A 27,891-nucleotide genomic window follows, 5' to 3' on the forward strand; every position below is an offset into this window, starting at 1 on the left:
CATCATGATGAACAGCAATAAGAAAATTTCAAGTCTTTGTTTACAAAATTAACGAATTATGTCTCTGTTAAGAGCTGACATCTTTGTACATACCATAAAAGAACTGCAACTCATAACACACAGCTGTCTCATATCTGAGCCTAGGTATTTTTAGAGAGTGGGGTTTTTTTTTTTTTTTTCCTTTTTCTTTCTTTGGTTTTTTGAGACAGGATTTCTCTGTCTAACATCCCTAGCTGTCCTGGACTCTCAGAGTCAATCTGACACTTTCTAACCCCACCCCACCCCCACCCCAGAGTTTCTCTGTGTTGCTTTGGAGCCTGTCCTGGCACTCGCTCTATAGACCAGGCTGGTCTTGAACTCACAGAGACGTGCCTGCCTCTGCCTCCCAAATGCTGAGATTAAAGGCATGCGCCACCAGCACCCAGCTTAGATAGTGTTCTTTGTGCTGCATGTTGAAAAACCATGGCTAAGTGAAGGTGTGCAAATATCTTGGATACACTGCACATTTGATTTTGAATTAATGTTCCATTCAGGAACCTTTTACAGCTGACAAAACTTTTGTGACTTCCACATTCAGTTATATGATCCCTTATGGTCACAGAGTTTAAGAAGCAGGGCAGTAAGGTATTTCACAAAACAGTGGCATAGATTACCTAAAAGGATTGATCTCCTCGTTAAATAGGAAGTCACCTTTGGAAGAACAATAGAGTAAGAAGGTTAAGGATACTGGTGAGAAATGGTAAAGAATAATAGCAGGCTTTAATCTGACCAGAAAAATGTATATAATAGAAGTATAAGGATTCACAGATTGAAGGCTTAATAAGGTTGAAAAATATGAACTTAGAATAATGAAGAGATGAAAAAGAGAAAAAAATAAGCTGAGGTCAGAAGTAGTTAGCAGTTAGAAGTTTTACACAGTCCAAATGTGGCCATGGGGATAAATGGCTGAAGGAGGCTTGAAGTAGGACTCACAAGAGGCAAGAGTGTTGGATGCATTATCTATTTGAGGTAAATGTTAGGTCATAGTAGGAGACAGGATAGCAGAGATGAATAGACCAGACCACAAGTTTGGCTTTAAAGTGAATGGCAGAGAAACTAGCTGATGACAGTGTGGGTGAGGGAACTGACAGCCAGTACTACAGAAGGAGTAGGGATTGGAAGTGAAGATAGATGCTGATGACCAGCAGGCAGAAAGTGGGAGGGGCAAGAACTCTAATGCTTGGCTATTCTTTTAATAGTGCAGGGAGATGAGCAGTCTCAATCTAGGAGTCTGCAGGGAAAGCTGTTCTCCAGGCTGAGCCAGTGAAGAGGCTGAGGATGTTACAAAGTGCATCAGTCTGACGGAGAGTTTCAGAAGGCACAGTCAAGCAAGATCTGGGACAGAGAGGAGAGGCAATAAACCCAGAAGAGAAGAGACACACGCTCAGCTCCAAGCTTTTTTTTTTTTTTTTTTTTTTTTTTTCCAAACTCTACAGAAAGAAGATGTGTTCTCTAGATTTAAATGAACTTCAATGTTTATTCAAATGACATCCAGGCCCATGAGGCCACACAACCAGGCTACTTATCTTGCCATAAAAATTTACTTTGTTTTGTTTTAAGGCTTAAGGAACTGTTAATGTTTGGGTTTGAAATGCTTCCCAAGAGCTCCTGTATCTGAACACTGGTCCCAGCTGGTGGTGCTGTTTGGGGAGGTTGAGAAATTTTTGCAGTCATAGATGGTGGAGGTGGATTGTTAGGGACAGGCCTTCTTTGACGGTTACAGCCCAATCTCGATGCTTATACTTTCCAATTAAAGGTTATTAATGCAAAGCCATTACCTCCTGCTTCTACTGACTTAGGCTGAGTGGCTCTCTCAACCAAGCCTTCTCCACCATGACAGACTGAAATTTCCTGAAACCATGAGCCAAAATAAGTTTGCTTCTGCTATGTATTGTCACAACGAAGATTAAAGTAAATACATAGACCACATTTTCTATTAAAAAAAAAGTAGTGCTACCAACTGAGAGCTCAAGAATCACTTAGGATGTATTCATCTTCAGAAGACAACTGAAGAGTGAGTACAGGTTCCATTAACTTGCAGCCAATAAATACAGAAAGCCCACAACGGCCTCTCAAAGGGCTTTGGAGAACTGCTCCCAAAAGCAAGGCAAGGATACATGCCCTTCTCTTAGTAGACAGAACCATGCTGATTTTTATTCCTGGTGGGGCAACTGTTAGATCACCATTGGAAACTGAAAAGAAAAGGCTTGAAGTTTTACCAAATGGAACCATGACTATCCACAGCCCCCAAACCTATTGCATGCTCACAATCTGAAAACATGTTAAAATGAAGTCATCTTGCACAACCCTCATGCCTTGAGCCCACTTGAAACTATTACTGTACATTCATTAATACAAGGCACAAGGGAGAGCTCCCTAAGCTCATTTACCACTGAAGCCAGAACTCTGCACTAATGGTAGGTGGTCTCTGGGATCCATCTGTCCCACCTAAGTAGTCTGTATATCAGAATAGCTTGACTCTTACTCAAGACCACTCAATCTCCCACTAATTGCTTCCTAACTTTAATAAATTATGAGTTCACATTAAAAGTAACACAGGAAAAGGCTGAAGGAGCTACAAATGTATGAGTAAAAAACCCAATGTTTAACATCAGATCCTTGCATTAAAAAGATGCTAAAATATGCACATGTGTATCATACACAACATATATGCTATTTTTACAGAGAACTACAAAACAGCTCGACAAACTCACCCTTCCATGATAAATTCCAGGGCATATTCATAACAAAAGTCAGACAGATTTTGTTTTCAGTCACATAGTTCTATAAAAATAAACTGTCATCACAACATCCTTGCAGTAGTAAAAGGCCATATTTGCCCGCAGTTAAATCCAACAGCAGCTGTTCTATGGAAAAAGAGGGCCCAATAATTGGCTTCTTTCACCTCTGTTAATCACGAACAAAAGTGTCATTCAGTTTCAAAATGGACAAAATGCTCCAATGGATGGTCAGCTAGCTGAGCCAATGGGGTGGAATAACAATAACCCTGTAGCATTTTCCTTTTTCCTTTTGTTTGGTCTTTCAAGGCCCTTAATTAAGACCTGCACAAAGCACCCCTCCAGGCTTTTCTCAATGAGGCATTACATGCCTGTTTTCTTGTATTTAAAGAAAAAAAAAATGGCAGGGATTTTCTGAAACACATTAAACAGAATACACAATTTCCATTTATTTGCAACTGAAATACTGTTAAAATTTTAGAGCTTAAATATTATCATAAGTAACAAAGAAAGTTCTTTTTATTTCAGGCTCAGGGAGTGGAGGATGAAAAAAGGGTTAGTTAGAAGCAGCGGGAGAGCAGGGTCAGGGGCTAGGGAGGGGAGTGCCAACCCCAAAGTATTGTTCAGCCATTTCTCCAGAAATAAAACTTCGAGCAGCCATAATTTAGAAAGATCTAGAGCCATCTTGTCAACCTTTCAATAATTTAACACACACAAATGGAAAGCAATGGCAAAATATATGAGAGTCTTAAAGCAAACAACTAGATGACTGAAATAAGAGATACAAGCTGGAAGCAAATCCTCTTTTAGAAACTCATTACTTCAAAAAAATTACATAAAGTATTTTTAGAATTAAATACTCTCTATAAGAATAGTGTACGATTCCAGAATTGATTTCTTTTTCTATCTTAGCCTGAACAAAGATTCATCTAATTACGGTGGATAAGAATCAGAATGTCTCAGCTTTTAAAAATCTCCATGGCCTAATTAACTTTTCATTATCCAATTTTCTTTTTGCACAGATTAAAAAAGGGCTGTTGTGTTCATTTTTAAATGCTCTGAAATATAATCTTTCCGGGTTGTAGGCTGTTCTGAAAATACCTACTCCTGCCCATAATTTGCCACCACCCGCCCCCCAATATCCTGAATGACAGCTTAATGTGACAGCTTTCTTGCCACAATTCACCAAAGGGGAGTGGCAGGTAGAGTTCTCAGAGAACAAACACCTAACAAAGCCATCATTCTGGGGAGTTACTTTCAATCTGTCAATCTAATCCATCAAGTGGAATGTGCTCCACTATTCTCTTGTAAATGTGCTTATTTCAAACAAGGCAGAACCTGGCAGCTGCCCTGCAGAAGACTAAATGACCCAGCTCAAATGTCACCTCAGCTGGGAAGGCTTCCCAGTCCCAAAGCAGAGTGAGTTCCTCAGCCTTCTCTTGTTCCCACAGACTTCAGTGCATGTTTCTGTATGGCACTCTTGGACTGATTCTGCTTGTCCTTATTTTGTCTTCTCCACCAAACCACAACACCTGTGGACACTTGTGAGTCAGTGTGACAGGGAAAAGGGCACAGACCCAAGAGTCAGAGAGAATGGGTTCAACCCCTGATTAGAAATTAGAAACCATGACCTTGGATATACACTACTAATATAATTAACTAATTAAATGTTTTGTTTTGTTTTTATAACAGTGCTTCATTTTAAAGGGGAATAAAAACCTCTCCAGTACAGTTGTGATGATGACATGAAGTAACAAGCATGAAGCTTTGAGTATGATGCCTGGCACACAGGAAGATACTGGTTCACATTAAGACAGGAAGTCCCGTCCTTATGTTCCCTTCTACCCTTGAATACAGCAACACACCTGGAAGTACAATAAGCACATACTTTGTTGATGGTATAAACTTTTGCTCAGCAGGTTAATTTATAACATATTTCCATTCCCTTCAATTTCTTCAACATAGATCAGTATATATGCTACATGCAAGAGAAAAAATAACAGCAAGCAAAGAGCTAAAATCAGTAAGCAAGTGCTAAAGACACCAAGTATGAACTGAGTCAACCTCATGAACAATTCTAAGGACAAGGCCAAATCTTTACTGTCCTGATGGCTAAGATTACATTTTCACTCTATTTCACTTGTGTATTTCCTCAACAATGTATCAAATCTTCCAGTAGTTTTTTGTTTTGGTTTTGTTTTAGATAACCAAGGCTTGTCCCTTCTCCAAAGAAGAGAAACAATGAACTCTACTGTATCTGCCTAGTGTTAATTAATAGACTTCAATGGTCTCATCGTCTCCCTAATCTTCCCCTTGGTCTTGCACCACACATGTGCACCAGCCCTCCACCCTGTGGTACTGTGATTACAGACACTGTTCCCTGTAGTGCTTGTAAGAGTCAAAGCCACTGGCATTAAGAAATTAAAGAGTTTGGGTCATGAACAAAAAGTAAAGCCAAAAAAAAAAGAAAAATCACTGTTTTCTTAATGTGTCTTTCAAAGACCTTACCATTAAATACAGGAACATTTGATTATATGTAGCAACTCCACTAAGCCCTAATTTAATGAAATCATTACTAAGCTAAAACCATTATTACATTAAAATAAGTCATTTGGAGTTTTGTTAACTAAAAAGAAATTGCAGAAACAAAATGAACTTGCTGTGCATTTATTCATTGTCCAACTCATTTTAAGATTCAACAGTAACTTCATGAATCTGATTTAAGTATTAAAATCACAATTACATGTTTGCATTTGAAAACTCAAGCACCCCATGTTTTGTTTTTTGTTTTTTTTGTTTTTGTTTTTTTTCCTGGAAACTAACAAAGTAATAGAAAACCAACCACAGGAGACAGGGGGCTTTCTTTTCGCCTACACTCTAAACAAGTTGGAGATCAACATAGGACTTTTCTCACTGAAATTCAAATAAAAGTAAAGCCATCATCCATGTGAATGTTTTCTTTCCTCATCTGCCTGTGGATAAACAAGGAAAGGAACTCACCTAGTTGATGATGTCTACACCGGCATAAGTAATTAAGTTGTAACAACAAGTCAAACTATTTACTCACTATCTTCATCTAAGATACTAGCTCTCAACATGTGGGTCATGACCCCTTTGAGACTGAATGACCCTTTCACAGGGGTTGCCTATGACCATTGGAAAACACAGATATTTACATTATGATTCATAACATAGCAATATTACAGTTATGAAGTAACAAAAAAAAATAATTTTACAGTTGGGGTTCCATGAGAACTGTAAAAAAAGGTTGCGGCATTAGGAAGGTTGAGAACCACCAATCTAAGAAGAATAAGATGGCTCGCCACCGTAATACTGTCCTGATAGTTCTCAAAAGCTGTCAAATGATCAAAGCTTACTTAAATACAAAAACGAATAAACAAAACTCATGATAGCACTGAAACAATCTATTTCCACCACATGTAAAGTGTCTCATTGATCACTACCTACCATACCACTTAAAGAATTCAAGGGCTGGTCAGGTGGCTCAGCTGGAAAATTCGCTGGGAGGTAAGTCCCTGGGACTCACATGGTGAAAGGACAACCTACTCCCACAAGTTGTCCTCTGACCTCTGCACAAGTGTAGCACATCAGCACCCACAGGCATATATGTATGTGCACACACCACCAAGCAGTCAATGGATGCAAGAAATAGGTGTAATTCAAACCACACATTAAGCACATTAAAATTACTTTTGAAAGGCCCAATAGTACTCCTGTTATCCACAGATTCATTTGCATGATTTCAGTTATCCACGATCAACCAAGGTCCAAAATTATTAAATGGAAAATTGTCAAAATAAACAACTCGCCCTTAGTTTTAAGCTATATGGCCACTCTGAGTAGTAGGATACACTTTCTTGTTCTCCTGCCCCACCTTGGCCAGGACATCCCACCGTTATAGGATTTACACCACTTTTGGTTGCATAGTAGATAGGTAACGAGACTGATCATTTTGGCTTCTACTAAATAATTTGGCTTATGCTTCAATTCTCATATATACTCCTCCTCTACCAAGTACTTGGTCTATATGAAAAGCCAAAAGCTCCTGATTTAATATGGTTAGGGATGCTATGGTAAGAATGAATCTTCCACCTCTGAAATTATAGCAAATCAAAAAGGAAATCCATTCAAAGCTTGCTGTCAACTACCCAACTGCTTCAGTTAAGGCCACAGTGTCATGATAACAGGAGCCTTCGTGTATGTTCACATAGGAATGTGTGTGCGTATATGTGCGTGTGACTATATCATCAGCGGTTTCTGTTATGCTTCCTCTTCAATCCTTAGATAGCTGGAGACTTTAGTCTTGTGGGACAATCTTTTTGTGCACTGTAAAGATGTCTCTACCTAAGGCACCTTTCTTATTGTTTTAACTGAATGGCCAATAGCTAGGCAGGAAAGGACAGGCAGGACTTCTGGGCAGAGAGAGGAACTGGGAGGCACAATCTAGATACAGGGCATGTCAGACATGCTGTAGGAAAGGTAAAAGCCACATGGCAGAATATAGATTAGATTAATTTGTTATAAGAACTAGTTAGGAAAAAGCTTAAACTAAAGGTAAGCTTTCTTAGTTAATAAGAGGTCTCCGTGTCATTATCTGCTGTCTGGCAGCCCCCATGAGAAAGTGCAACTACACTTTATTATGTACATCTTTTCAAGTACATGTTCCTGACATTTCTCAAGTTAGCAAAATGAAGCCAGGCAGTAGTGGCACATGCCTTTAATCCCAGCACTCGGGAGGCAGAGGCAGGTGGATTTCTGAGCTCAAGGCCAGCCTGGTCTACAAAATGAGTTCCAGGACAGCCAGAGCTGTTACACAGAGAAACCCTGTCTTGAAAAAAAAAAAAAAAAGTTAGCAAAATGAGCTGGTTATCCAAAAACTGATGATATAAGGTTATATGGTCTTATATGCATAGAAATTGAAAAGCAGAATCTTGCTACATAAAACATCTTCAAACACTCCTCAATTAAGTCTGATAAATTCTGTATTCAGCGTTATAATGGAGTAGCTATAACCTAACCAGCAAAATAAGCAGTCTTTTCCTTCTAAACAGTTTCAGAAATGGAAGATTCATTCTTACAGATGTCAACATCTTCAGTATATTGTTTTTCTTTATTAAATCACAAGCTTTTAGCTTTCCATTAAACACAGCACTTTGCATTGTTTTTATTGAGAACACCTAATTATCCCCAGCACACTGCTGTTTTTGTGCCCCTACCCTCACCCCATAAATACTGGAGTGGCTAATATTGAAGGGAAAGAGAAGAAAACTGCTATTGAAGAAAGTGGCAGAGGCCTTATAACTAAAACTATGTAGCAAAAATAAAACCTAAAAGGTAGTATTTAACAAACCTTACAACCTGTCTAAGGAGACATGACTACAACTACTTGAAACAAAGTCTTAGGTTGAATGAATACTTTGGGTTTTTGTTTTGTTTTGTTTTAGTTCTTTTTTTTTTTAATGAATACTTTTAATTGTTCCTGGTAGAATACTTTCCTCCTGGCAGAACATACACTTTCAATCCACAAACTTCAACTTTGAGAGTCAAACAGAATTGGAATTAAAGTCATCGCCATACAAAATTATTTTCAGAAAACAAATTATCTCTTCTCCATTCCTTGCTTTCAGGCCATAAATGTAACAACTATATTTTAGAACTCAGCAAAATGAAAACCACCTCTTTGCTAACCTTAAATATAACCCTAAATATAAACCTCTTTGCTGTTCATAAAATAACATCCAATGGGATAACATATAATGATCTTGTCTCTACCATATAACTAGGATTTCATGTTATGGTCTTACAAAAATAGTGCTTACAAATACTAAAAGTTTTCAAAACTAAAGTGTTTTGTAAGTCTAAAATCTGTTCTAAGAATCTAGTTTTATTTCCAGAGTTGGCATCAATTTCTCACTTAAAATTAGGAAATAGCAAATTTTAAAATTGAGACCTTAGCGAACTGTTCAGTGCTATTTAACCATGAAAAGCACCTTGAGACAAATGCCTGACACTGACACCCTAAGGAACACCCACCCACCAGACATCATTTAATAACCAAGACCTCAGTCACTATGTCAAAGGTATAAATTATGATAAAGACAGCTCTGGACACAGCTGGGCTTGGAACTGCTTACTGAGCAGCCACGTTCTTCCAAACAAACTAAACATTTAAGAGGCTAAAGGGCAGTGGAGGCAATTATTGGAGGAAATTTCTAACTAAGCCAGAAAGGAATAATTAAGTCTTTGCATGTTAAATCACATCACTGGAGTTAGCAATGAAGTAATCAAGTGTAAATGGTGACAAAGCCCATCCGTAGGACTCGTGAAAGGGAACCAAGGTTGTGGGTAATCTGGACTATTGTTGTTTAAATACCACAAAAATTAGTCCTTAAAACTTCTTTCATTCATCCTATCTTTTTACAAATGTGTGCACCTTTTGTGGGAGGCAAAAAAAAATTGGTTAATCTAGCAATTAAGGTAAATATATTGAGTCATCAGAAGTAAGATTGTTACTAATTCACAAGCAGAGAGACCCAACACCAAGCTCCACAGGCCTACACTGGGTTCAAAGTAATGAAACACTGCCATTAATTGGAAGTGCATGGGTGCTCCAACCAAAAACATGGCTGCAACCATTTAAATTGCAAACCTATGTGGACTTAGTATGTTTCAAAGCACATCACACACACACAAACACACGAAAGACAGAGACAGACAGACAGAGTCACAGAGAGACACAGAAAAGCAGGAAGTTGGGGAGAAAGAAAGAAGCCACATACACAACAGCTGCTCAGTAACAAATCAACTTCAGTGATGGGCTCAGGGAACAAAACAATGTTGACCCCTAAGCCAAGGAGCAGACAGAGCCTTTGGCTCCACAGCCACACATTGGCTGCCTCACTTCAGAGTCTGTTTCCTAATCTCACTTAAAAGGTAAAATCAAGACTAAGACTACAGGACTCTAACTTAATGTGGTACCTTTGTTATCACTCTTCTTTGAAATAATTTAAGATTCACCAGAAGCTGTAAAAATACTACAACGAATCGCTATAAACCTTTCACCTTGCTCTTGCCAACGGGAATTTTATATATCCATAATACAGTAGGGAAGTTTACTTTGGTATACTTACTAAACTAGGGGGCTAACAATGTTTGACTTGTTTTATATGCGATATTTTTATTCTTTTTGCAGTACTGAGTATCCAAGTGGGCGTTCATCACATATGCTAGCCAAGTGTTCTATCACTGAACTATCCCCAAGCCTTTAAAAAAAATTTTTAGCTGGTGGTGGCCCCCACCTTTAATCCCAACACTCAGGAGGCAGAGGCAGGCAGATCTCTGTGAGTTCAAGGCCAGCCCGGTCTACAGAACTAGTTCTAGGACAGCTAGAGCTATTACACAAAGAAACCCTGTCTTGAACCCCCCCCCAAAAAATGTATTTTTGTTTTGTTTTGTTTTTCAAGATAGGGTTTCTCAGTGTAGCCCTGGCTATCCTGGAACTATGTAGACCAGGCTGGCCTGGAACTCAGAGAGATCTGCCTGCCTCTGCCTCCAGACTGCTGGGATTAAAGGCATGTGCCACCACCGATGGCTTAGATTATTGCTCTTTATATTGAGACATGGTCTAAGCTGCCCAGGATAGCCTTGAACTCACTATATTCCATAGCAGACCTCAAGCTGACCATTTTTTTCAGTGTTAGCCTCCTGGGTAGCTAGGGTAATGGGCCTGAACTACAGCAAAGTTAGAGGCACTCACAAATCACATGTCCACTCACAAATACTGCACTTATGAGGAACTGTCCATCATGACAAGGGAATGCCCCCATTCCCGATCTCCCCACATGGACTTGTGTGGACCAGTTCCTTTACTTCCTGTCTGATGCCCTTCCACTAGTTTATCCTGCTACACTGATTCTTATTCCTTACAAACTTCAATCAGATTGTCACTACAGCATGGAGAATAACTTTTTTTCCTTAAAGCAGAAAAAGGAGAATTGTTCAGTGTAACCACACTTGAGAAGAAAAACAGACGTCCCATGACCCAACAAACCCAACTCTGGTGTCATAACATGAGGCTGAGGTTTCCACAGAGGGGACAGCTAAGCAGTTCCAGTCAAGAGGAGGTCCCACCACTCTCCTCAGGTCCAGACTCTCTACAAGATGGTCTGACAAGTTGTGAGAAGTATATCCAATCACTTTCTGGGAGAGAAGGTCCCTCTGGCTGGCGCCTGGCCTCAGCCTTTTTCTTCTCTCAGCAGGGGATTCCTAGTGATATTTAGGGGGAAACTTTATAAAAGAGTGTTTTGCCAGTGCTTAAAAAGGACTGATATTCCCAGAGATGTTGACTAATCATCTTCACTTCTTTAGGCCTCTTTGACTAACCTAAATAGCAACTTCCTTCATCCTGCTTCATTTTTGACAGTACTTAATATTATCAGATCATACAAGATTTGCTGTGTTTAATGGCTTTTGTCTAATTAACTACCTCTTTCCTTACCCAACAGGTAAATGACCTGAGTGCGATGGGGGACACCATCAGGCATCATTCAATTCTGTGTCCCCAGCACCAAATATGACAGACATACAAACGTGTGGGGAAAAAAATGACTTTTTAAAGTACTAACTTGTTATCTGAGTAACTCTTCTAAACTGGAGACTACTGATGCCATTATATAAACACTGTTAGTTCTCAAAACTCAGTTATCTTCTTATTCACTCTCACAGTTGAATCAGCTGTTGCCTATGAGGCCAAAAGTACCCATAAAGGCTGGACAGACAAGGGGAAAGCATTTTCCATCTGGCAGCACAAGCTGTATCAACACGGGTCAGTCACAAAGTCTTACTGGATGCTTGAGATTTACCAGGTCTAAAGAGGACGCCTTTTCTGATACTGCTCTTTCTTGCTTCTGTCCTTGACTTACTCTGACTGTTGGGAATGGTTCTGGAAAAGTCATAGAAAATAATTTCTCCCCTCTGACAGGGAATTTGAGCCAGATCAACTATTATTTTTTTTCCTCTGTCTCTCTCCTTCTCCTCCCTCCATCACTGCCTTCCTTCTTGTTTATTTTTTTTTCTGAGATAGTATCTTACTTCACATATATAGTCCAACTGGCCTTGAACTCATATCCTTCAACTTACATCTCCACTTCCAAGTTCTTGGGTTTATAATCCCCCAGGCCCAACTTCCAGCTCACACCTACTAGTTCTTTAGAAGTGCACTGAGGAGGAAGGGAAGTTCTGGAAAGTACCAACAAAAACATGGCATTGTAATTTATGTAACTGAAAACTTTAGTAAAGAAGACAATATCAAGTCTGCAAGCAAGGAGACATGAACATATGTCCTCACGTGCGTGTTTGCGTGCGTGCGTGTGTGTGTGTGTGTGTGTGTGTGTGTGTGTGTGTGTGTGTGTGTGTGTGTGTGTGTGTGACTTTTTTTTCCCCCAAGGAATGTCTTCTCTGGGGATGGAGTGGGCTTATAACAAGTGAAGCTTTACATTGGCTGAACTACATGAACCTTCACGGCCCTTCATAATCTACCATCTCAGTAGCTCAGGACATTTCAAGCTGTGGACCAAACAAAAACATCTCCAGAAGTAATCTTTGGCCTATGAAATGAGCACTTCCAACTATCTAAGATGCAGAAGGTGGGTGACTGACTGCCTGCAGAAAAGCACAGGACGGTGTTGTAAAACTCACTCAAGCAAATAACCCCGGCCCTTTTCTTTTCTTTTCTTTTCTTTTCTTTTCTTTTCTTTTCTTTTCTTTTCTTTGAGGGATGGATTGAGTCTCTGTAGTCATGTTGGCTTCAGTATTCCAGGTGATATCCAGAATCACCTACTAAGTGCTAGGAGTGCAGGCACGAACCACCATGCCTGGCTGTACTCTGATCTTGAAAGCCAAGCCCAACAACTCCTTTGCAAACCTTCACTCCTTAACTGTGGCAACAGCCCTCAGATAAGCACATTCCATTAGGTTTCTCCTTTTGTACAATAGTCAAGACAAGAACACTGACGACAGAGTGCAACTGTGCCACCGTGAAGTACTGCACTCAACCAACACCTGACATTTGGTAACATTTTTTTTTTTTTGGTTTTTCGAGACAGGGTTTCTCTGTGGCTTTGGAGGCTGTCCTGGAACTAGCTCTTGTAGACCAGGCTGGTCTCGAACTCACAGAGATCCGCCTGCCTCTGCCTCCCAAGTGCGTGCTGGGATTAAAGGCGTGTGCCATCACCGCCCGGCTTTGGTAACATTCTTTCACAAGCAAGTGAATAACAAGAAGATGGTGAAGATTTCTCTGAAAGGCCAGAAAGACTACAAAGTTCTTCATGTAAGTAAAATGAAAATGGGAAACAAACACTTCCAGGAGGAAAAAAAAAAAAAATGACCTTTAGAATCAGGAAGCAAATGGCTCTCCAGGATGGCGCTGGCAATCACCAGAACGCTGAAGTTGTGCCCACAGATTCAATCATGAATAGCCCTGCTGCTGAAGGAAAAAGTGTGCATAGATCCAAATGGGAACCCATGAAGTCTGTAAAATATTAACAGCTTAATAAACATCAGCTCACACTATCAACAAACACAGTGTTCAAGTCAACTAAAGAGTACCCACTAAATTAATACCAAGTTGAGCAAATGAAATGCCTTGGGGGAAAAAAACGGCTCATGGGTGATTCACTTTTATGCTGACTTCCCTATAAAAACATCTTTCACAGGAGAGGCAGGAAATTCCAGTGAGTGAAAAGGGGCAGCTATATGGAAACCATCACACTGCACACTTGGTTTTTTAATCTTCCTCAAGGCTTTGCTTTAAAGGAGCACATTGAGAGACTTGCTTCTTGAGAAACAGAAAAGCAAGTCTGCTAGCATAGCTGACCCTCCTCTACCACATACGCGCCATGAGAGAGAAAGCCAGTCACGGTGTATGGCTGATAGGTGTTCCTGACACTATTAAGTGAGCTAGGGCTTTCACATTAAAGTTCTTTATTCTTTCAGGATTTGTTTCTTTTATTAGGACATATTCCTGTACAAAGTAACAGATTTCATGATGACATTTTCATACACATATATATTGTACCTTGACTGTATTCAACATTTCCCTCTGATGCAACATCTTTTAAATGCAGATCAATGAAAAGCAGGAGTTATCATGGAGGGGAGGGACTGATACCCCCCAAATATCTGCTAAAAAATAAAAAACTCCATTTGACGCCCAGAGTACACAGACTTTAACCTTAGCTGCTTTAATCAGGTCACTCTCCCACAAATATACATGGGTGGACACACACATGCTCTAGAGTAAGCTTTATTGTCAGTCCTGAGGTTTTCTCCCCACCAATTTTGTTTTAACTTTTCGTGTGTGTGTTTGTGTGTGTGTGTGTGTGTGTGTGTGTGTGTGTGTGTGTCTATTGTGGACATCCAGGATAACTTGTAGGAAGGAGTTGGTTCCCTCCATGGAACTCAGGCTCTATGTAAAGTCTAGCAAGTGTTTTTCTCACTCAGCCATCTCAATAGCTACGATCTTTTTTCCCCCTCTCTTTTCTCTTATGATAAACTGTCAAATACCCAACAAACAACACAGATGAGCAAACTGAAGTGCAGAACACCTGAGATCCAGACAAAACATCACCCACTAAGTGTGGGCATTTGAGAAAGTTACCTAATCCTTGCAAAACTCACCTTGCTTAGCCATAAAATGGGAACCCTAAGATGGACCTAAATACCTTTTACAGAAATTATAGCTAGGACACAAACACATCTAATACAGGAGGCAGATGCAGAAATTCCTCACCAAATCTCTACTTTAAAAAAAATTATTCTTTTCAGATACAGATACCCAAACAATGCAAAGATTTCACTTTTGTCAAAATACTTTACAATAGGTCACTTCTGTACTTGTCTTCAGGGTATCACGGTAAATGCCATGATCAAAAGGATACTGCAAAATGTTCTTTTAAAAGTACAAACTTCTAGCCGGGTGGTGGCGGAGCATGCCTTTAATCCCAGCACTTGGGAGGTAGAGGCAGGCAGATCTCTGAGTTCAAAGTCAGCCTGGTCTACACAGCAAGTTCTAGGACAGTATCCAAAGCTACACAGAGAAACTCTGTCTTGAAAAGCCAAAAAAAATAAAATAAAATAAAATAAACTTATAAACAAAATCAATTTTTAATATGTTTGGCTAATGTTGGGTACTAAACTAGCTAGGCTTAAATAAATAAATAAATAATAATAATAACCCTTGCCATAGTTTTAAGACATTCAAATTGAGGCTAACATGTTCTTATAAATGTACACTATCCTGTGACTCAAGACCTATGTACTGCTGGGGGTAGAGGTCAGTGCGTCATGCCTGTAATCTCCATACTAAGGAGGCTGTGGTTGGAGGATTTTTACAAACTCAAGGCCAGCCTGGGCTACATAATGAGTTCCAGGCCAACCAGAGCTATATATCAAGACTCTATCTCAAAAACATGTGTCTTAAATACAACAAACTGAGGGTCAATTTTAACACAAGGTTGAGTTTTTTTTTTTAATTATACACTAAAAAGAGAAATTGAATAGACTCATTTGTAAAGAGGAGAAAACAAAGCTTTTAAAAATTTAGTCCTCAGGAGCTAGAGAAATAGCTCAGCAGTTCAGAGCACTATTGCTCTTTCAGAGGACTTAGGTTCAGTTACCAGCACCTCCCTGGTGACTTCCAACCATCTGCAATAACAGTGTCAGAAGATCCAACACCCTGTTCTGACTTCCCCAGGTACCAGGCAGACAGGCACGTGGTGCACATATATACATACATTCAGGCAAAACACTTATACACATGAAATGAATAAATAAACATTTTAAGTTAAATTTAGCCCTCCAAGTCAACAAATTTAGAGAAAGGCTTATCAGGAACTATAAAGGAGCAAGGTGGTGGCGCATGCCTTTAGACTCCAGCACTTGGGAGACAGGTGAATCTCTGTGAGTTTGAGGCCAGCCTGGTCTACAAAGTGAGTTCCAGGACAGCTAAGGCTGTTACATAGGAAAACCCTGCTCTAAATAAACAAATAAATACAAAAAGATAAGGCTGTACTACGGCTCAGTAGTAGAGCACATTGCTGAGCACACACAAGGCCTTGGATTAGGAACTACAAAAGGGATGACTTTTATGGAAGAAAATGTGAAAGACATTAATTTCTATGAGATAAATTGTTATGCAGCTTATGCTCAGTTATGACACTAAGCACCATCAGAAATAACTGTTAGATAAGATGTATATATAAATTTAAATATTTGGTTCTATGTGGGATTATATCATCAACAGGAGATCACATCCCTTAGATATATCATGACCATTTGTTAAAGCTAGTCCACATGTATGGGAAACAAAGAAACTAGAAATTCAGGCTGGGGTATCTTAGGAATTGGAACTGAGCTGATCATTCAGGCATCATTACTTCCTTCACCAAAGCTACGACTCATTTCATTGGTGGATATCTTGGGCTTTATTTATTTATTTATTTATTTATTTATTTATTTATCATTCTATTACTGAGTGCCATCAAGCAGAATGGTATTAAAGGCAAATTCCTAACACAAAATAAAGCCTAGCAAAGGCAGAAATTTTACCCTTTCTTTTCCATATTCTTGCTTAGCTCCTGTTAAGCCAGACAATAAGCCTCTCTACCCTGTAGATCCAGATGGCACAAAGCAAAGACCTTAATGCTAACAGAAGGCTGGTATTGGGAAGAAGAAAATCCTTAATGGCCAATGCAGCAGTGTTTGGCTAGCACAAGGATGATCAATTGATCTCTTTCTTCGGACTGACAAGAAGATAAACATACACACAGATAGCCCTCCAGGCATGTTCTTCAGGGAATTAAGCATCCGCATTCCTATTGCAGGTCACATATCAAATCTGGAAAGACAGCACCCAAACACCGTGTGTGTGTGTGTGTGTGTGTGTGTGTGTGTGTGTGTGTGTGTGTGAGAGAGAGAGAGAGAGAGAGAGACAGAAAGAGAGAGAGAGAGACAGACAGAGAGAGAGAGAGACAGAGAGAGAGAGAGGCAGAGAGACAGAGAGAGACAGACAGAGAGAGAGAGAGAGAGAGAGAGAGAGAGAGAACATTTCACTCCCTTTAGTGAAACATGATTAAGTGAGCATCCATGAAAGCAGACAATACAACTACATTCAAATCGGTATTAGAAACTGACTTGACCAAAACGTGGGATTTCCTTTCCACAAAAACTATCCAGGCTTTGCATGCATGGCTTACTGACTAGGAACAGAGCCCATTATTAGTGCAAAATGTACCAGCCTATCATGAAGAAGGAAGCGTTCTGCTGCGTGCCCTCACAAGCCCAGACTGTTTGTAAAGGGCAGGAATGAAATATTCCATATGTTTTCTTTGTCAGTGACAAGGCTATTGAAAGCCAGACCATACTAGTCTCCCTGCTGAGGGATTGGATCAGGCTATTCATGTGTAACCAGGCAAATGTCAAGATGGCAATGGCAAAAACATCTCAAACATTTTTTTTTTTTTTTTTTTTTTTTTTTTTTTTTTAAGAAAGCAACCGAGGGAAGAAAATGTAAACTGTACTTGAACCACTCGGCCAATCTAAACAGGTTGTGGGCACTGCAGCCACCGTTAGCTGCTGTTCTGGTTTAGGAATCTTTTCAAAGCAGGGCTTAATCAAAGTTTTTAAATTCTCTGAAGAAAATAAAAAGCAATCAAGAATGCCAGGGACAAGGACACACTTTAGCAGCCAAGCATTCATTGCGCACATACACAGCCCATAGTTTAAGTCCCAGCTCCAAAAATGAGTGAGGAAACTATACAGCATTTGAGAACTGACACATCTTAGGAAGAATGTTATTTCTAAAATTACTGAAGAGAATAAGTGTATCTTTATCCACAGAGCATGAACATTATAAATATCCAGTAACCAGTAAAAATACCATTTCAAAATCCTTCTAAGAAAATGTTGTAGCAGTCTGAATACTTCTAGAAATACAGTTTATGTGAAGGAATAAGAATGTCGCTAAAGTTTTAACTGTGAGTTACTCTTAGCCATTTCAAACATGAAGTAACCAAATGAATCTGAGGAGTATAGTTAAAAGAATTTCCAGAGTTGAGTTTGCTTCATGTTGCAAAGTCTGGCTATATTGAGCAAGGTCATATGCTGTCTGTAGAAAGACACTTGTTTCTCTACTGAGACAGCACCCCACTATTTGACAAACTGTGTCAAGAAAACAGCACCAAGTTCCAGAGTTCAAGGTTAAAAAAAATCTTATTTCCTCTGAGCCTCCTCCTCCAAAGAAAGAGATGACATCTCCCGGCATCACAGACCTTCCTATTAGAAGATGAGCAGACTTACCTGAAAGACAGCAGAATCATTTAAAAAACCACACGTACTAATGTTTCTTCACTGGATGTTATTAGAAACATGGTAGCTAAGCAGACTTTTCCATCAGCCCAATGGCTCACCTATGAAATCTAGAACCAGCTTTCAATCTGATACCCACTCAAAGAACCAAAAGAGGATACAGAACTTGAAATCACAAACTAATAGCAGACATATGCAGCTACCTATTAATTCCCCAAAGAAATGACAATACTTGGGTCTTCACTCTGTGTCAAAGAGGCCATGCTAAAGAGGGGTCCTAAGTAAAGCCTGAAAGCAAAGCAGCCTTTTTCCAGATGGGAAGTCTGAAGCCCAAAATGATGAACTGACTTGCTTGACCTATTGACCCCTTTGCAATTCAAAAAATTAGAACACGAAAATCATTTTTATAGGTCGGTTCATGAAAGCACGCGTAGCAAAGACGACTGGAACGCTACGGTGACATAAAAAGGCAGATGATATGACTACGGACTCAAAATGACCTTGGAGAACTGAAAACCATCAAGGAAAAATTTCTATTTAAGGAAATACTGCAGCCAGACATGGTGACACATACTTTTGGTCCAACCACTTGAAAAACTGAGGCAGACAGACGTCTGTGAGGTCAAGTCAGCCTGGTGTACACAGCGATTTTTCAGGGTAGCCATCGTTAGTTAGATGAGAGCTACATAAGAGCTTGTCTCAAAAAAAAAAAAAAAAAGGAAATAAAAAAGAAAAAAGGAAACATTGGGGATAGAGGAGACAATGGATAAAGTGCTCATACTGCTAACATGAGATGCAAAGCAGAGAGAGACAGGGGAATCCCTAGAAGCTCACAGGCCAGGTAGCCTGGTACACACAGCAGAAAACAAGAACCCCTATCTCAAAAAAGGTAGAAGGCAAGAACGAACACTGAGGGGTGTTATCTACCCCCACCCCCATGCTGTGACACATCCATGCCTTCATATATGCACATACACAAACCACACACAAATTAAAATTAGGAAAAAAATTTATCAAAATAGTTGAGCAGAAGTGTCACAGAAAGGATGAAAATTGGGTTTATGCTAGGCCACTAAATGCCAGTGAATGCCTTTAAAAACCATGGTACCAAAATATGTTAAATATCCTGGATTCATTTAATGTTTGCTTTCTATGAATGTAACCCACATTGCATTAAGAAGGCTGTGAACATTTCCACTATATGAGGTAAGGAGGGTTCAATGACAATCCCAAGGACAATTATGACATTTAGAAAATACAAATACTAAATACAACCACCAAGGAAAACAAATGCTGAAGAGCAGAGGACATTGACTTCAAGTCCAGAGCTGGCACTACTTGTTCTTTGTCGCCCCCAACTACTGATTAAAAGCTGACACATGAGGACAGGCTTGCTGGGGTACAAATGGTTCCAGAGATACTGCTCTCCTGTTCTGAGAATTCTGCCCACATGGGGAGGGTGAAAATCTAGAACCTGAGAGTAACTATGTGTTTCCACACTCCTAAAAGTCCAAGGTGGGCCAAGCCTTCATGAGGTATACACTTTCTTCAAAAGTTTCTGCACAGGGTACCCCTAAGAGAACCAGGAAAAACCAGAAGTTCACCAGTGTCACAGACCAATTCTTCCCTCAAGTTTTACAGAAGGGAGTGCCAACTTGGAAGCACATCACCCATTCTGCACCCTCAAAACCAAAACCCTGAAGAGATTGAGGATATTGAAATTCATCTCCCTTAGCTTAAAAACAGCTCCAATCTGGTTCCTTGAGAGAAGTCTAGATGTCATCACTTGTACTAAGTTATTCTGTGGTTCATGTGGATCTCTGTACTATGAAATTTAATGTACAGGGAGAATGGAAAAGTTAGACTTGAATCAGTTCTAGGCACGTCCCTTAACCATGTCTAGAACCACTACAAGGTGAAGGAGCCATATGCTTGCCAAATTGCTGTCCATTTTCTAGAGAAGGAAAATGTCCCCAAATAGAGCTTTGAAAATACAGGGGTGGGAGGAAATACAACTTACCATTTTTCTAAGGAGTCTACATTAGGATTTAAATAGTGTATCAAAAATACTTTGTAGTCACATCATAGATTTCATTCTTTCAATGCTCAATATTAAAAACAAAAAGAAAACTATATTCTTCTACTTAATACAAAAAAAAAAAAGTCACTCGCCAGGCGGTGGTGGTGCCCACCTTTAATCCCAGCACTCAGGAGGCAGAGACAGGTGGATCTCTGTGAATTCGAGGACCAGCCTGATCTACAGAATGAATTTCAGGACAGCCAAAGCTACACAGAGAAACCTTGTCTCCAACCCCCCCCCCCACACACACACAAGATATCTCAGGAGGCTAGAGGAAAAAGGATCACTAGTTCAAGGCTGACTTCAGCTATACTGTAAGGTCTTAACTTTGTCTCAAAAAACAAACAATCAAACGAAACACCCACCTAAGAGGGCTCACACAGCCCTTTGCTTATCTTGATTCACAACATATGAATACAAATTTCATATGAAGGATGGAGAGTCACGGAGTATCTTGCAATATCTTAAATTTGCATCTTCCATGTGTCTCATTACTAGATAGGCACGACACTAGCTTAGAGCTAGTCATATACACAGCTGCCTCTTAAAATATCTCTGGCTAACATTCCCTTAGGAGATATTTTCATATTATATGGGACAATATGCTACCACAGGTGCATGATTCAGTGTTTGGTTTGCCCATAAGACCTTTCAACACAAAAAGCTAAGAAATGCATATTTGCATATACTTAAAACATTTAAGCATTCATGTCTTGGGGCCAGATTAGTAAAAGAGCACTTCCTAAACCTTAACCACTTGCACCTAAAGAGGTAAAATAACAGTAAATGAATAAACAAACAGACAAACAAATAAATAAGGCACTTGATGCCAAACATGGTGGTTTGGGAGGACCTAGCTATTGTGTCTTGATGATAATTAAAAAATATCTTAATATAAAAACGTGCTTTACACACTTAAAGTAAACAAGCCAAATATTAGAAGTTTTCATTGCCAGACCATGGCATACCTCAGTACTTTAACAATCTTGCAAAACAAATACATAAATAAATAATCCACACATAAAGCTTAGTAATGCTTGTCTCTGTGGATGAACACAGTGCATACTGCACACAAGTATACAGCACTATTTAAATGGGGTATTTGATCTTGCTGCAGTCTGTAAGTTGAAACACCATTAAACATCTACAAACTATAAAATCATGGTCTCTTTTACTCTAAGAATGTTTTTTGTTTGTTTGGGGTTTTTTTTTTGTTTTTTTTACTCAGTTTAGGAACCTGCTCTCTTTCAAACAATAGACTGATACCTGAAATGCAGCATGACAATCAGGTGCTTAAAGATACAAAAGAAACATCAAGAAGGCAGACAAATTAGCCATTGTGTAAGAGTACTGATTGGGTGCATGGCCTAGATTTTTCTTCTTCACTGCCAGTACTAAAAATTGGAGCATTTTATCACCTTCAGTCAAGCTTTTACAAAAACTGTACTTCACTAAGCAGAGATGGGGGGAAAGACTTTTTTTTTATCTATTGAAAACAAGCTTTGACATTGCCAAAAATGGACCATCCATAACTTTTAGGGAACAACCTAGATAGTATATTTATAAATCTAAAACTTTAACATCAACTTTTACAGATGGAAAGAACAATACTGTCCTAGCATGAACACTTACACTGGCTTACTTATATTTTTCAAAGTTAAAGGCATATTTGGTGGTATTAAACTTTTAAACTATTATATTAACAACCCAATAAAGTATTTTTGTTACCATGAATTGGTTCCCAGGTATAGGAACCTATACTGTGCCTTTACTGCACTACTTGTTTATGGAGACAAAAGTAAGAGTGGTCTCAGATTCAGCAAATGATTCTTACTATTTTATGTTCTACAGAATTCAAAGAACTCCAAAGGAGAGGTGGAAGCTACCATATAATACCCATTACAAACACATATATATCACACACGCACACACACACACACACACACACACACACACACACACACACACACACACACAGTGAGAATAGAATAAGTTCAATCAAGGAGACCAGAAACTAAAATCCCAACTGGCAGGCTGTCAGTGCTTTCTGCCATTATAAAGATGACTAAAATACAAATCTGAGAGACAGACTGACAAAGGCAGAGGCCAAGAAAATGCCTAAACTTGCCTGGATCCACCTACTAAGACAGATCTTTGATCTTTCCTGAGAGATTAAGCTGTCAAATGTTACCTTACAATTCTAAAGCTAAGAGCCAAACACTTGGACAGTAAATACTTGTGACACCAAAACTGGCACAGTACTCAAGTTAAACTGGAAATTGCGAACTATTATTGGTTACAGCAAGTCTTAAGAAGTGCAGAATAAGTAAATACCCAATATATAATTCTCAGCACTGTTCAGGCAACAGCTAACACATCACTGCTTGGGGAGAAATGGATGCCCTCCCTATTCCATGGGCTTACTCCAGTTGAACTGGACAACTGGAGAACCTACTGGGTAGGTGAGAGTCACCATCACTTCTCTTCACACAACTGACTCTAGAAATGTATAGAAATTAAAATTCTGAGCTAATGGGTATAGCTTTGTGGTAGAGTGTTTGCCTAGCATATGCAAGGCCCTGAAGCCCCAATTCATTGAAAATTTGCATTAAATAGAAAGAAAACTCTTGTCAATAAAAGTTGTTGCAGTCTCTGTTTTCCAGACTGTAGAAATTAGGGCCCTGAATGGTTAGGCACGTTACTCATTCAAGGTTACTCCAGTGAATTATTGACAAATCTGGAACCCAGCTCCTCAAGTTTCGCATAGAATGCTCTTTCCTCTCAGCTAGTTAAAGAACACAGTGGTTCACTAATTTATAAAATAAAGGATCCAAACTGAAAGATGTTCATATACCGACCTTGCTTTGAAGTATGCTTTTGCATAAAACTGACACATCCCTAACAATGAAGTCTGAAGAGAATTAGGAAATCAAAAAAAGATATCAAATGTTACTACTATCAGCACTATCAGACACTGATAACCAATTTGACCTGCTATGGAATACACAGCAGATGCTCGAAGTTAGAAAAAGAAAATACTTTCAACTGATATCTGTAAAAGAAGGTGCGTGTTATACTAGAGAAAAGACATCTTGGAGAAGAATCTGAGAGGATACTAATAAAAGGGGAAGAAAAAGCACTGGTTCCTTAAAAGGAACTTCAAAGCCCTTCAGGTAATTGTCAGGCCCATGAGAAAGGCTTGATAAATCTGCTCAGGTACAGAATATCCTCACTGTGAAGGTTTGAGTTATGACTAATTACATGAAGGGAGGACATTGAGTAACTTTTTGTACAGTATCCAAATTAGTGAAACAGAGTGATTTTCTTTTCCAAGTGTTAAGCCATACACACAGGAAACAATCGGGGCTATTCTATCCCAGCAAAGCATGCTTGCTACTCATGAATTCTGCAACAAGTCTCCATGGAAAATTTCCTAACACACACTTCTAAACACAGGCAAGAACTCCTCCAAGTGAGTGGTAATAAAGAGGCCGAGGCAGCTTCAATGGGAAGAATGTTCTGCAGCTCCCAAGGACTTCTCATGAGGTCATTCTAACATTGTCACTGCACCATCCTCACGTCCACGAAGAATTATAAGATCATCACACTACAGGGAATAAGCAGCTTGGAAGTAATCGAGGGAGTGTAATTATTTTATTTTTTCAGATAAGAAAACTGTCACACACTCCAAAACGATGTGGAATGACTCGCCCAAGGCCACACAATTACTCAGTGGTGAGCTAAGGATATCAAAGGCTCAGATCCACCTCTCTCCCAGGAAGCCACAAAAATAGACTTTATCATCTTAAAGTTATGTGACAGGCATAATTTGGATATGAAAATTTGTGTCCCAAATCTACAGTTCTCAAACTTTGTTGCAGAAACACATGAACCAGAAAACACACATTGAAAACTCCCCCACCCTACTATCACCGTTTTCACTTATCTCTTTCTCTCCCCTCGCCTTAGATTGTGGGTGACGAAGACTGACTTTATCACCACTAAGGTAGGGATAAGCTTGAACCCTTTTGATAAAATAAAATGGAATTTTATTAGATTATTTAACTTCGATAGGCACACATATATTGTGGCATAGAATTCAAAATAGCTGCTCAGAAATGCAATCATTACAAATGGTATTAATGTAGGAGCCCCCTGAAGGATCCTGGATATTTCATCTGCTTCCTTCTCCCAAGTCTTCTAAGGTAGCATTCATCAGGAAATACAGTTTGACTGAACAAGTTTAAACCAGTCTAAAGTAGGAGCAGTGGGTATGTAATATCTGAGGCCTTCTCAGTTCTGGATAAAGGGCTAAATGCAGAGACATGAAGTTTGGCAACCTCTCATGGGAATGGTGTCTGGATTCGAAGCTTTAGTGTGGTCCTATGTGCTTATTTATTCATGCCAGAATTTGTTTTAAGTTCCTCCAATGTACCAGGCCCCATGGACTGAGCCAATTAAAATCCCTGTTCTCTGATGGTCCTGTGGTCTCCAAGGTAAGTTGTGCACACACCTCAGAGGTAGGTGTCACTTGACAAGTAACTGAGGAATAAGAAAAAACTTAGAGAATTGTAATCTCATTTTTAAGGCTTCTGTTTGTAATATCACAAGTGACAAGATCCAGAAATTAAGACTAAAGACTACAGACATAGTCTCTTAGTGTAAACTGTGGTTCATGTACACTGCAATGGTGCCTCAAAATGGAAGTCCTTGGTGATCCCAAGTTATCCTGTGAGAACAAATAGAGTATAGATCTGAGGCACCTGCCCTTCCTGACTCTCTGACTTTTCTTCGTGTATTAAAAGCAAATACACTGCCCTTCAAAACCCTTTTAAGATAGAGTGGTCAATATATATATATATATATATATATATATATTATATATAATTCATATTTCTGAGGGTGAAAGCAGGGCGACTGGGGAAAATGTGTTCTCAGCATGTGGAATCACTCTACCTACTGACCACATTTGACCACTGCTGCAGTTCAGAAAAATGTTACCCATCCACACCACAAGCTATGTCCAGTTACTCCCTAAGGCTCCACAATGAAGATAGGGTGTGTCATTATCTCTAGTGAAAACTGCAGGTTGTGTGATGCTCTCTAGCGGAGCATGTGACCATAAAACACTACATTACTCTCTGATTCGAAGTACTGTGTAAAACAGGTCCTTTTCCTTATGGGACAAGTCTACTTGTTAACGTTTGAGGAATGTGCTGAACAGTCTTTACAAATCAGCTAGACAGTGAAATCCTAGCTTATAAGAATCTTATTATTATTATATGGAAAGCCTTCTAAATGGTTCAGGTGACATCACCTCTCTTTCCTACTTGAATTCTCTTAACGTTTCCAAAGAGTTTCGAGAAAGTAAAAACCTACCTTCTCTACCAAGGACTTTTCCTCAATTCCCAATCCTGCTCAAACTTTGCCATTTAATATACCCCTGTGAGCAAAAGCTACACACTTCCAAGTTAACTCTTTTGGTGAAAAGTTAAATATATTGACATTAAAGGTCTTTCGATGCATAAGTAATACCTGAGACCTAGACAAAAACAAAAGACTAGGGTGAAATACCCAAGTTGCAAAGCCACAGGCCTCAATTCTCATTATCCCTGACCTACAGGGCCAGCGAATGCCTTGTCACCACCCACCTGGAAATACAGCAATGCCCCGGCTTGCCTAAAAGGGAGTTTTCCCTTCATAAGATCTGTTATTCCTTTAAAGCTATGTCTAAGAGGTGTCTTTTGGTAGCTTGAAGGTAAAAAGGAAGTTTCCTTTGCCCGAGGGCCTCTCCGGTCCCTTCCTTTAACAATCTTTCACTGCTCCTGATTTAATCGTGCAATAGGCCACACAACACGACATGACCCAAGGATGAAAGGGGCACACAAGCTACCCTTCCTCCGCTCAATTACCCTATTCTTTTTCTATCGCTGGCATTTGCCAACATCACCTCCAACACCTACTTCAAACTTCTCTTTCCTGAGATGTTGAAAGCTCTCGGGGTCTCTGAAGAAAGGGGTGTGCAGGGTCAGAACCATCTGTGTGACTCTTGCTGACCTCAAGCAGCTCAACTGAAAGGTTCTACTGGTGAAGGTACAGGCAGAAGAGGGTGGCCACCTTGCAGGCTGCACTGAAGCGTGCTCTGGAACTTTCTCTCCCAACATTCTCTAGCTTAGGTCAGCATTCCTACTTTAAAACGCCTGGTTCAGTTAGAGGATTCCCGCCGAGAGAAGGCTGAGTCTTCCCTCCTCCCTTGTGCCAGGCTTGTAGTAGGGAGTCCTGAGTGGATCTGGGCTAGGGAGCCACACTACACAGGTAGAATGGGGCCAAACTGGAAAGCGATTCACCTTCTAAGGTGCAGGTGTTTCTTCTCTCCGCCTGTGGGAACCCTGGGGGGATCCAGGTGCTTCCCCAGGGAACGTGCCTTGTTGGCAAACACAGGCCAAGTTCTAGGCGCCCTCATCCGTGGCCAAAGTTTTGCCAGCAGAACAGGGGGCCGCATGGGGAAAGAGGTCGCGTGAAAGGCTGCCAAGGACTAGCGTTTGCAGTGTCCTCCCTCCTCCTGGGCCCTAGATACATTTGGGATTTGAGATGGGGGTGGGGGTTTGTAATTGCGCCCAAAAAGTCTGGGAAAGAGAAAGCTCCTAGAGGCTAAGATCCGGAATGGCCAAGTCTGGAAAGGCCACCGTTCGGGAAAAGGTGCCAATGCCCCCACACATATCCACAGGTGATCAGTGCACCCTGGACCCTAGGGCGCTGGGGGTTGGGAGGCTAGGGTCTAGCCCTGGCTCCGCCCCGCTGCGCCCCGAAGGTCCCCCAGCCCATAACCCGGTCGCCCTCACTCACAGCGCTTGGGTGAAGGCGCTGAGCCCCTCCGGCACGGCCGTCAGCCCCTTCCCGGAGCAGTCCACCCGACGGTCGCCGTCGCAGTTGCAGGGCGCAGCGCAGAGAGGCGGCGCCGCGCCACTGGGCCCGGCCGAGCCGAGCAGCCCGAGGGCGAGGAAGCAGAGCAGCCTCAGCGGGCCCGGCATCGCTACGGCCGCCCGCGCACGCCGCCTCCCGCGGCACCTCTCGCTCGGCTCGCCTCGGCTGCCCTCCACCGCCCCCGGGGCAGCCGGCCTGCCGGGCTCAGGGCCCGGGCACCGTCCCTCGGCGGTCCGCGTGCACTCGCTCCCTTCAGCAGTCCGCCGCCACAGTGCAAGGACGCGGCGCTCCGCAGTCTCTCCCTTCCCGCTGCTCCATGGACGCGCACGGGCAGCCCCACGGCTCGGTGGCTCAGGCCAGCCGGCCCGGCCCAGAGCAGCTGCCGGGGCCGCGCGCTGCCATCGCCGCCGCCTCCTGTCCCGGGCCTCTTCCAGTCGCAAGGCTCCTCAAGGTTGCGGAGCGCAGCCTCCAGCCATGCCGGCCCGGCGCCCCAACCCCCGCCCCGGCTCTCACAAACACCCCGGCTATCCGCGTTCTCCCCGCGGCGGCTCCCGCTCTGCGCGTCCTTTTCCCTTCTAGGGTTGCACGCTCGCCTCCGGAGCCCCCGGCCGCCGGGTTATGCAAATCACTTAGGTACATGCAAAACTAACCCTGCTCCCGGAGCGCCATTGGTCAGGGGAGGTCTCGAGTTCATTACTATGCAGACAGGGGAGCGGCTATTGGTCA

The 27,891-nt window shown here is 40.9% G+C and overlaps 1 protein-coding gene across 1 annotated transcript in view; it reads right to left on the minus strand.

Moving 5' to 3' along the window:
* Positions 1–27,490, minus strand: part of Lgr4 (leucine rich repeat containing G protein-coupled receptor 4) — a 99,423-nt gene extending 71,933 nt beyond the window's left edge. Inside the window, exon 1 of the mRNA XM_027422293.2 lies at positions 27,088–27,490. Within this exon, the coding sequence (XP_027278094.1) occupies positions 27,088–27,272 (185 nt within the window). The 5' untranslated portion in view covers positions 27,273–27,490. The remainder of the gene's footprint in view (positions 1–27,087) is intronic.
* Positions 27,491–27,891: the final 401 nt, after the last annotated feature.

Source organism: Cricetulus griseus, chromosome 6 (assembly GCF_003668045.3).
Source record: "Cricetulus griseus strain 17A/GY chromosome 6, alternate assembly CriGri-PICRH-1.0, whole genome shotgun sequence".
Taxonomy (NCBI): Eukaryota; Metazoa; Chordata; class Mammalia; order Rodentia; family Cricetidae; genus Cricetulus; species Cricetulus griseus.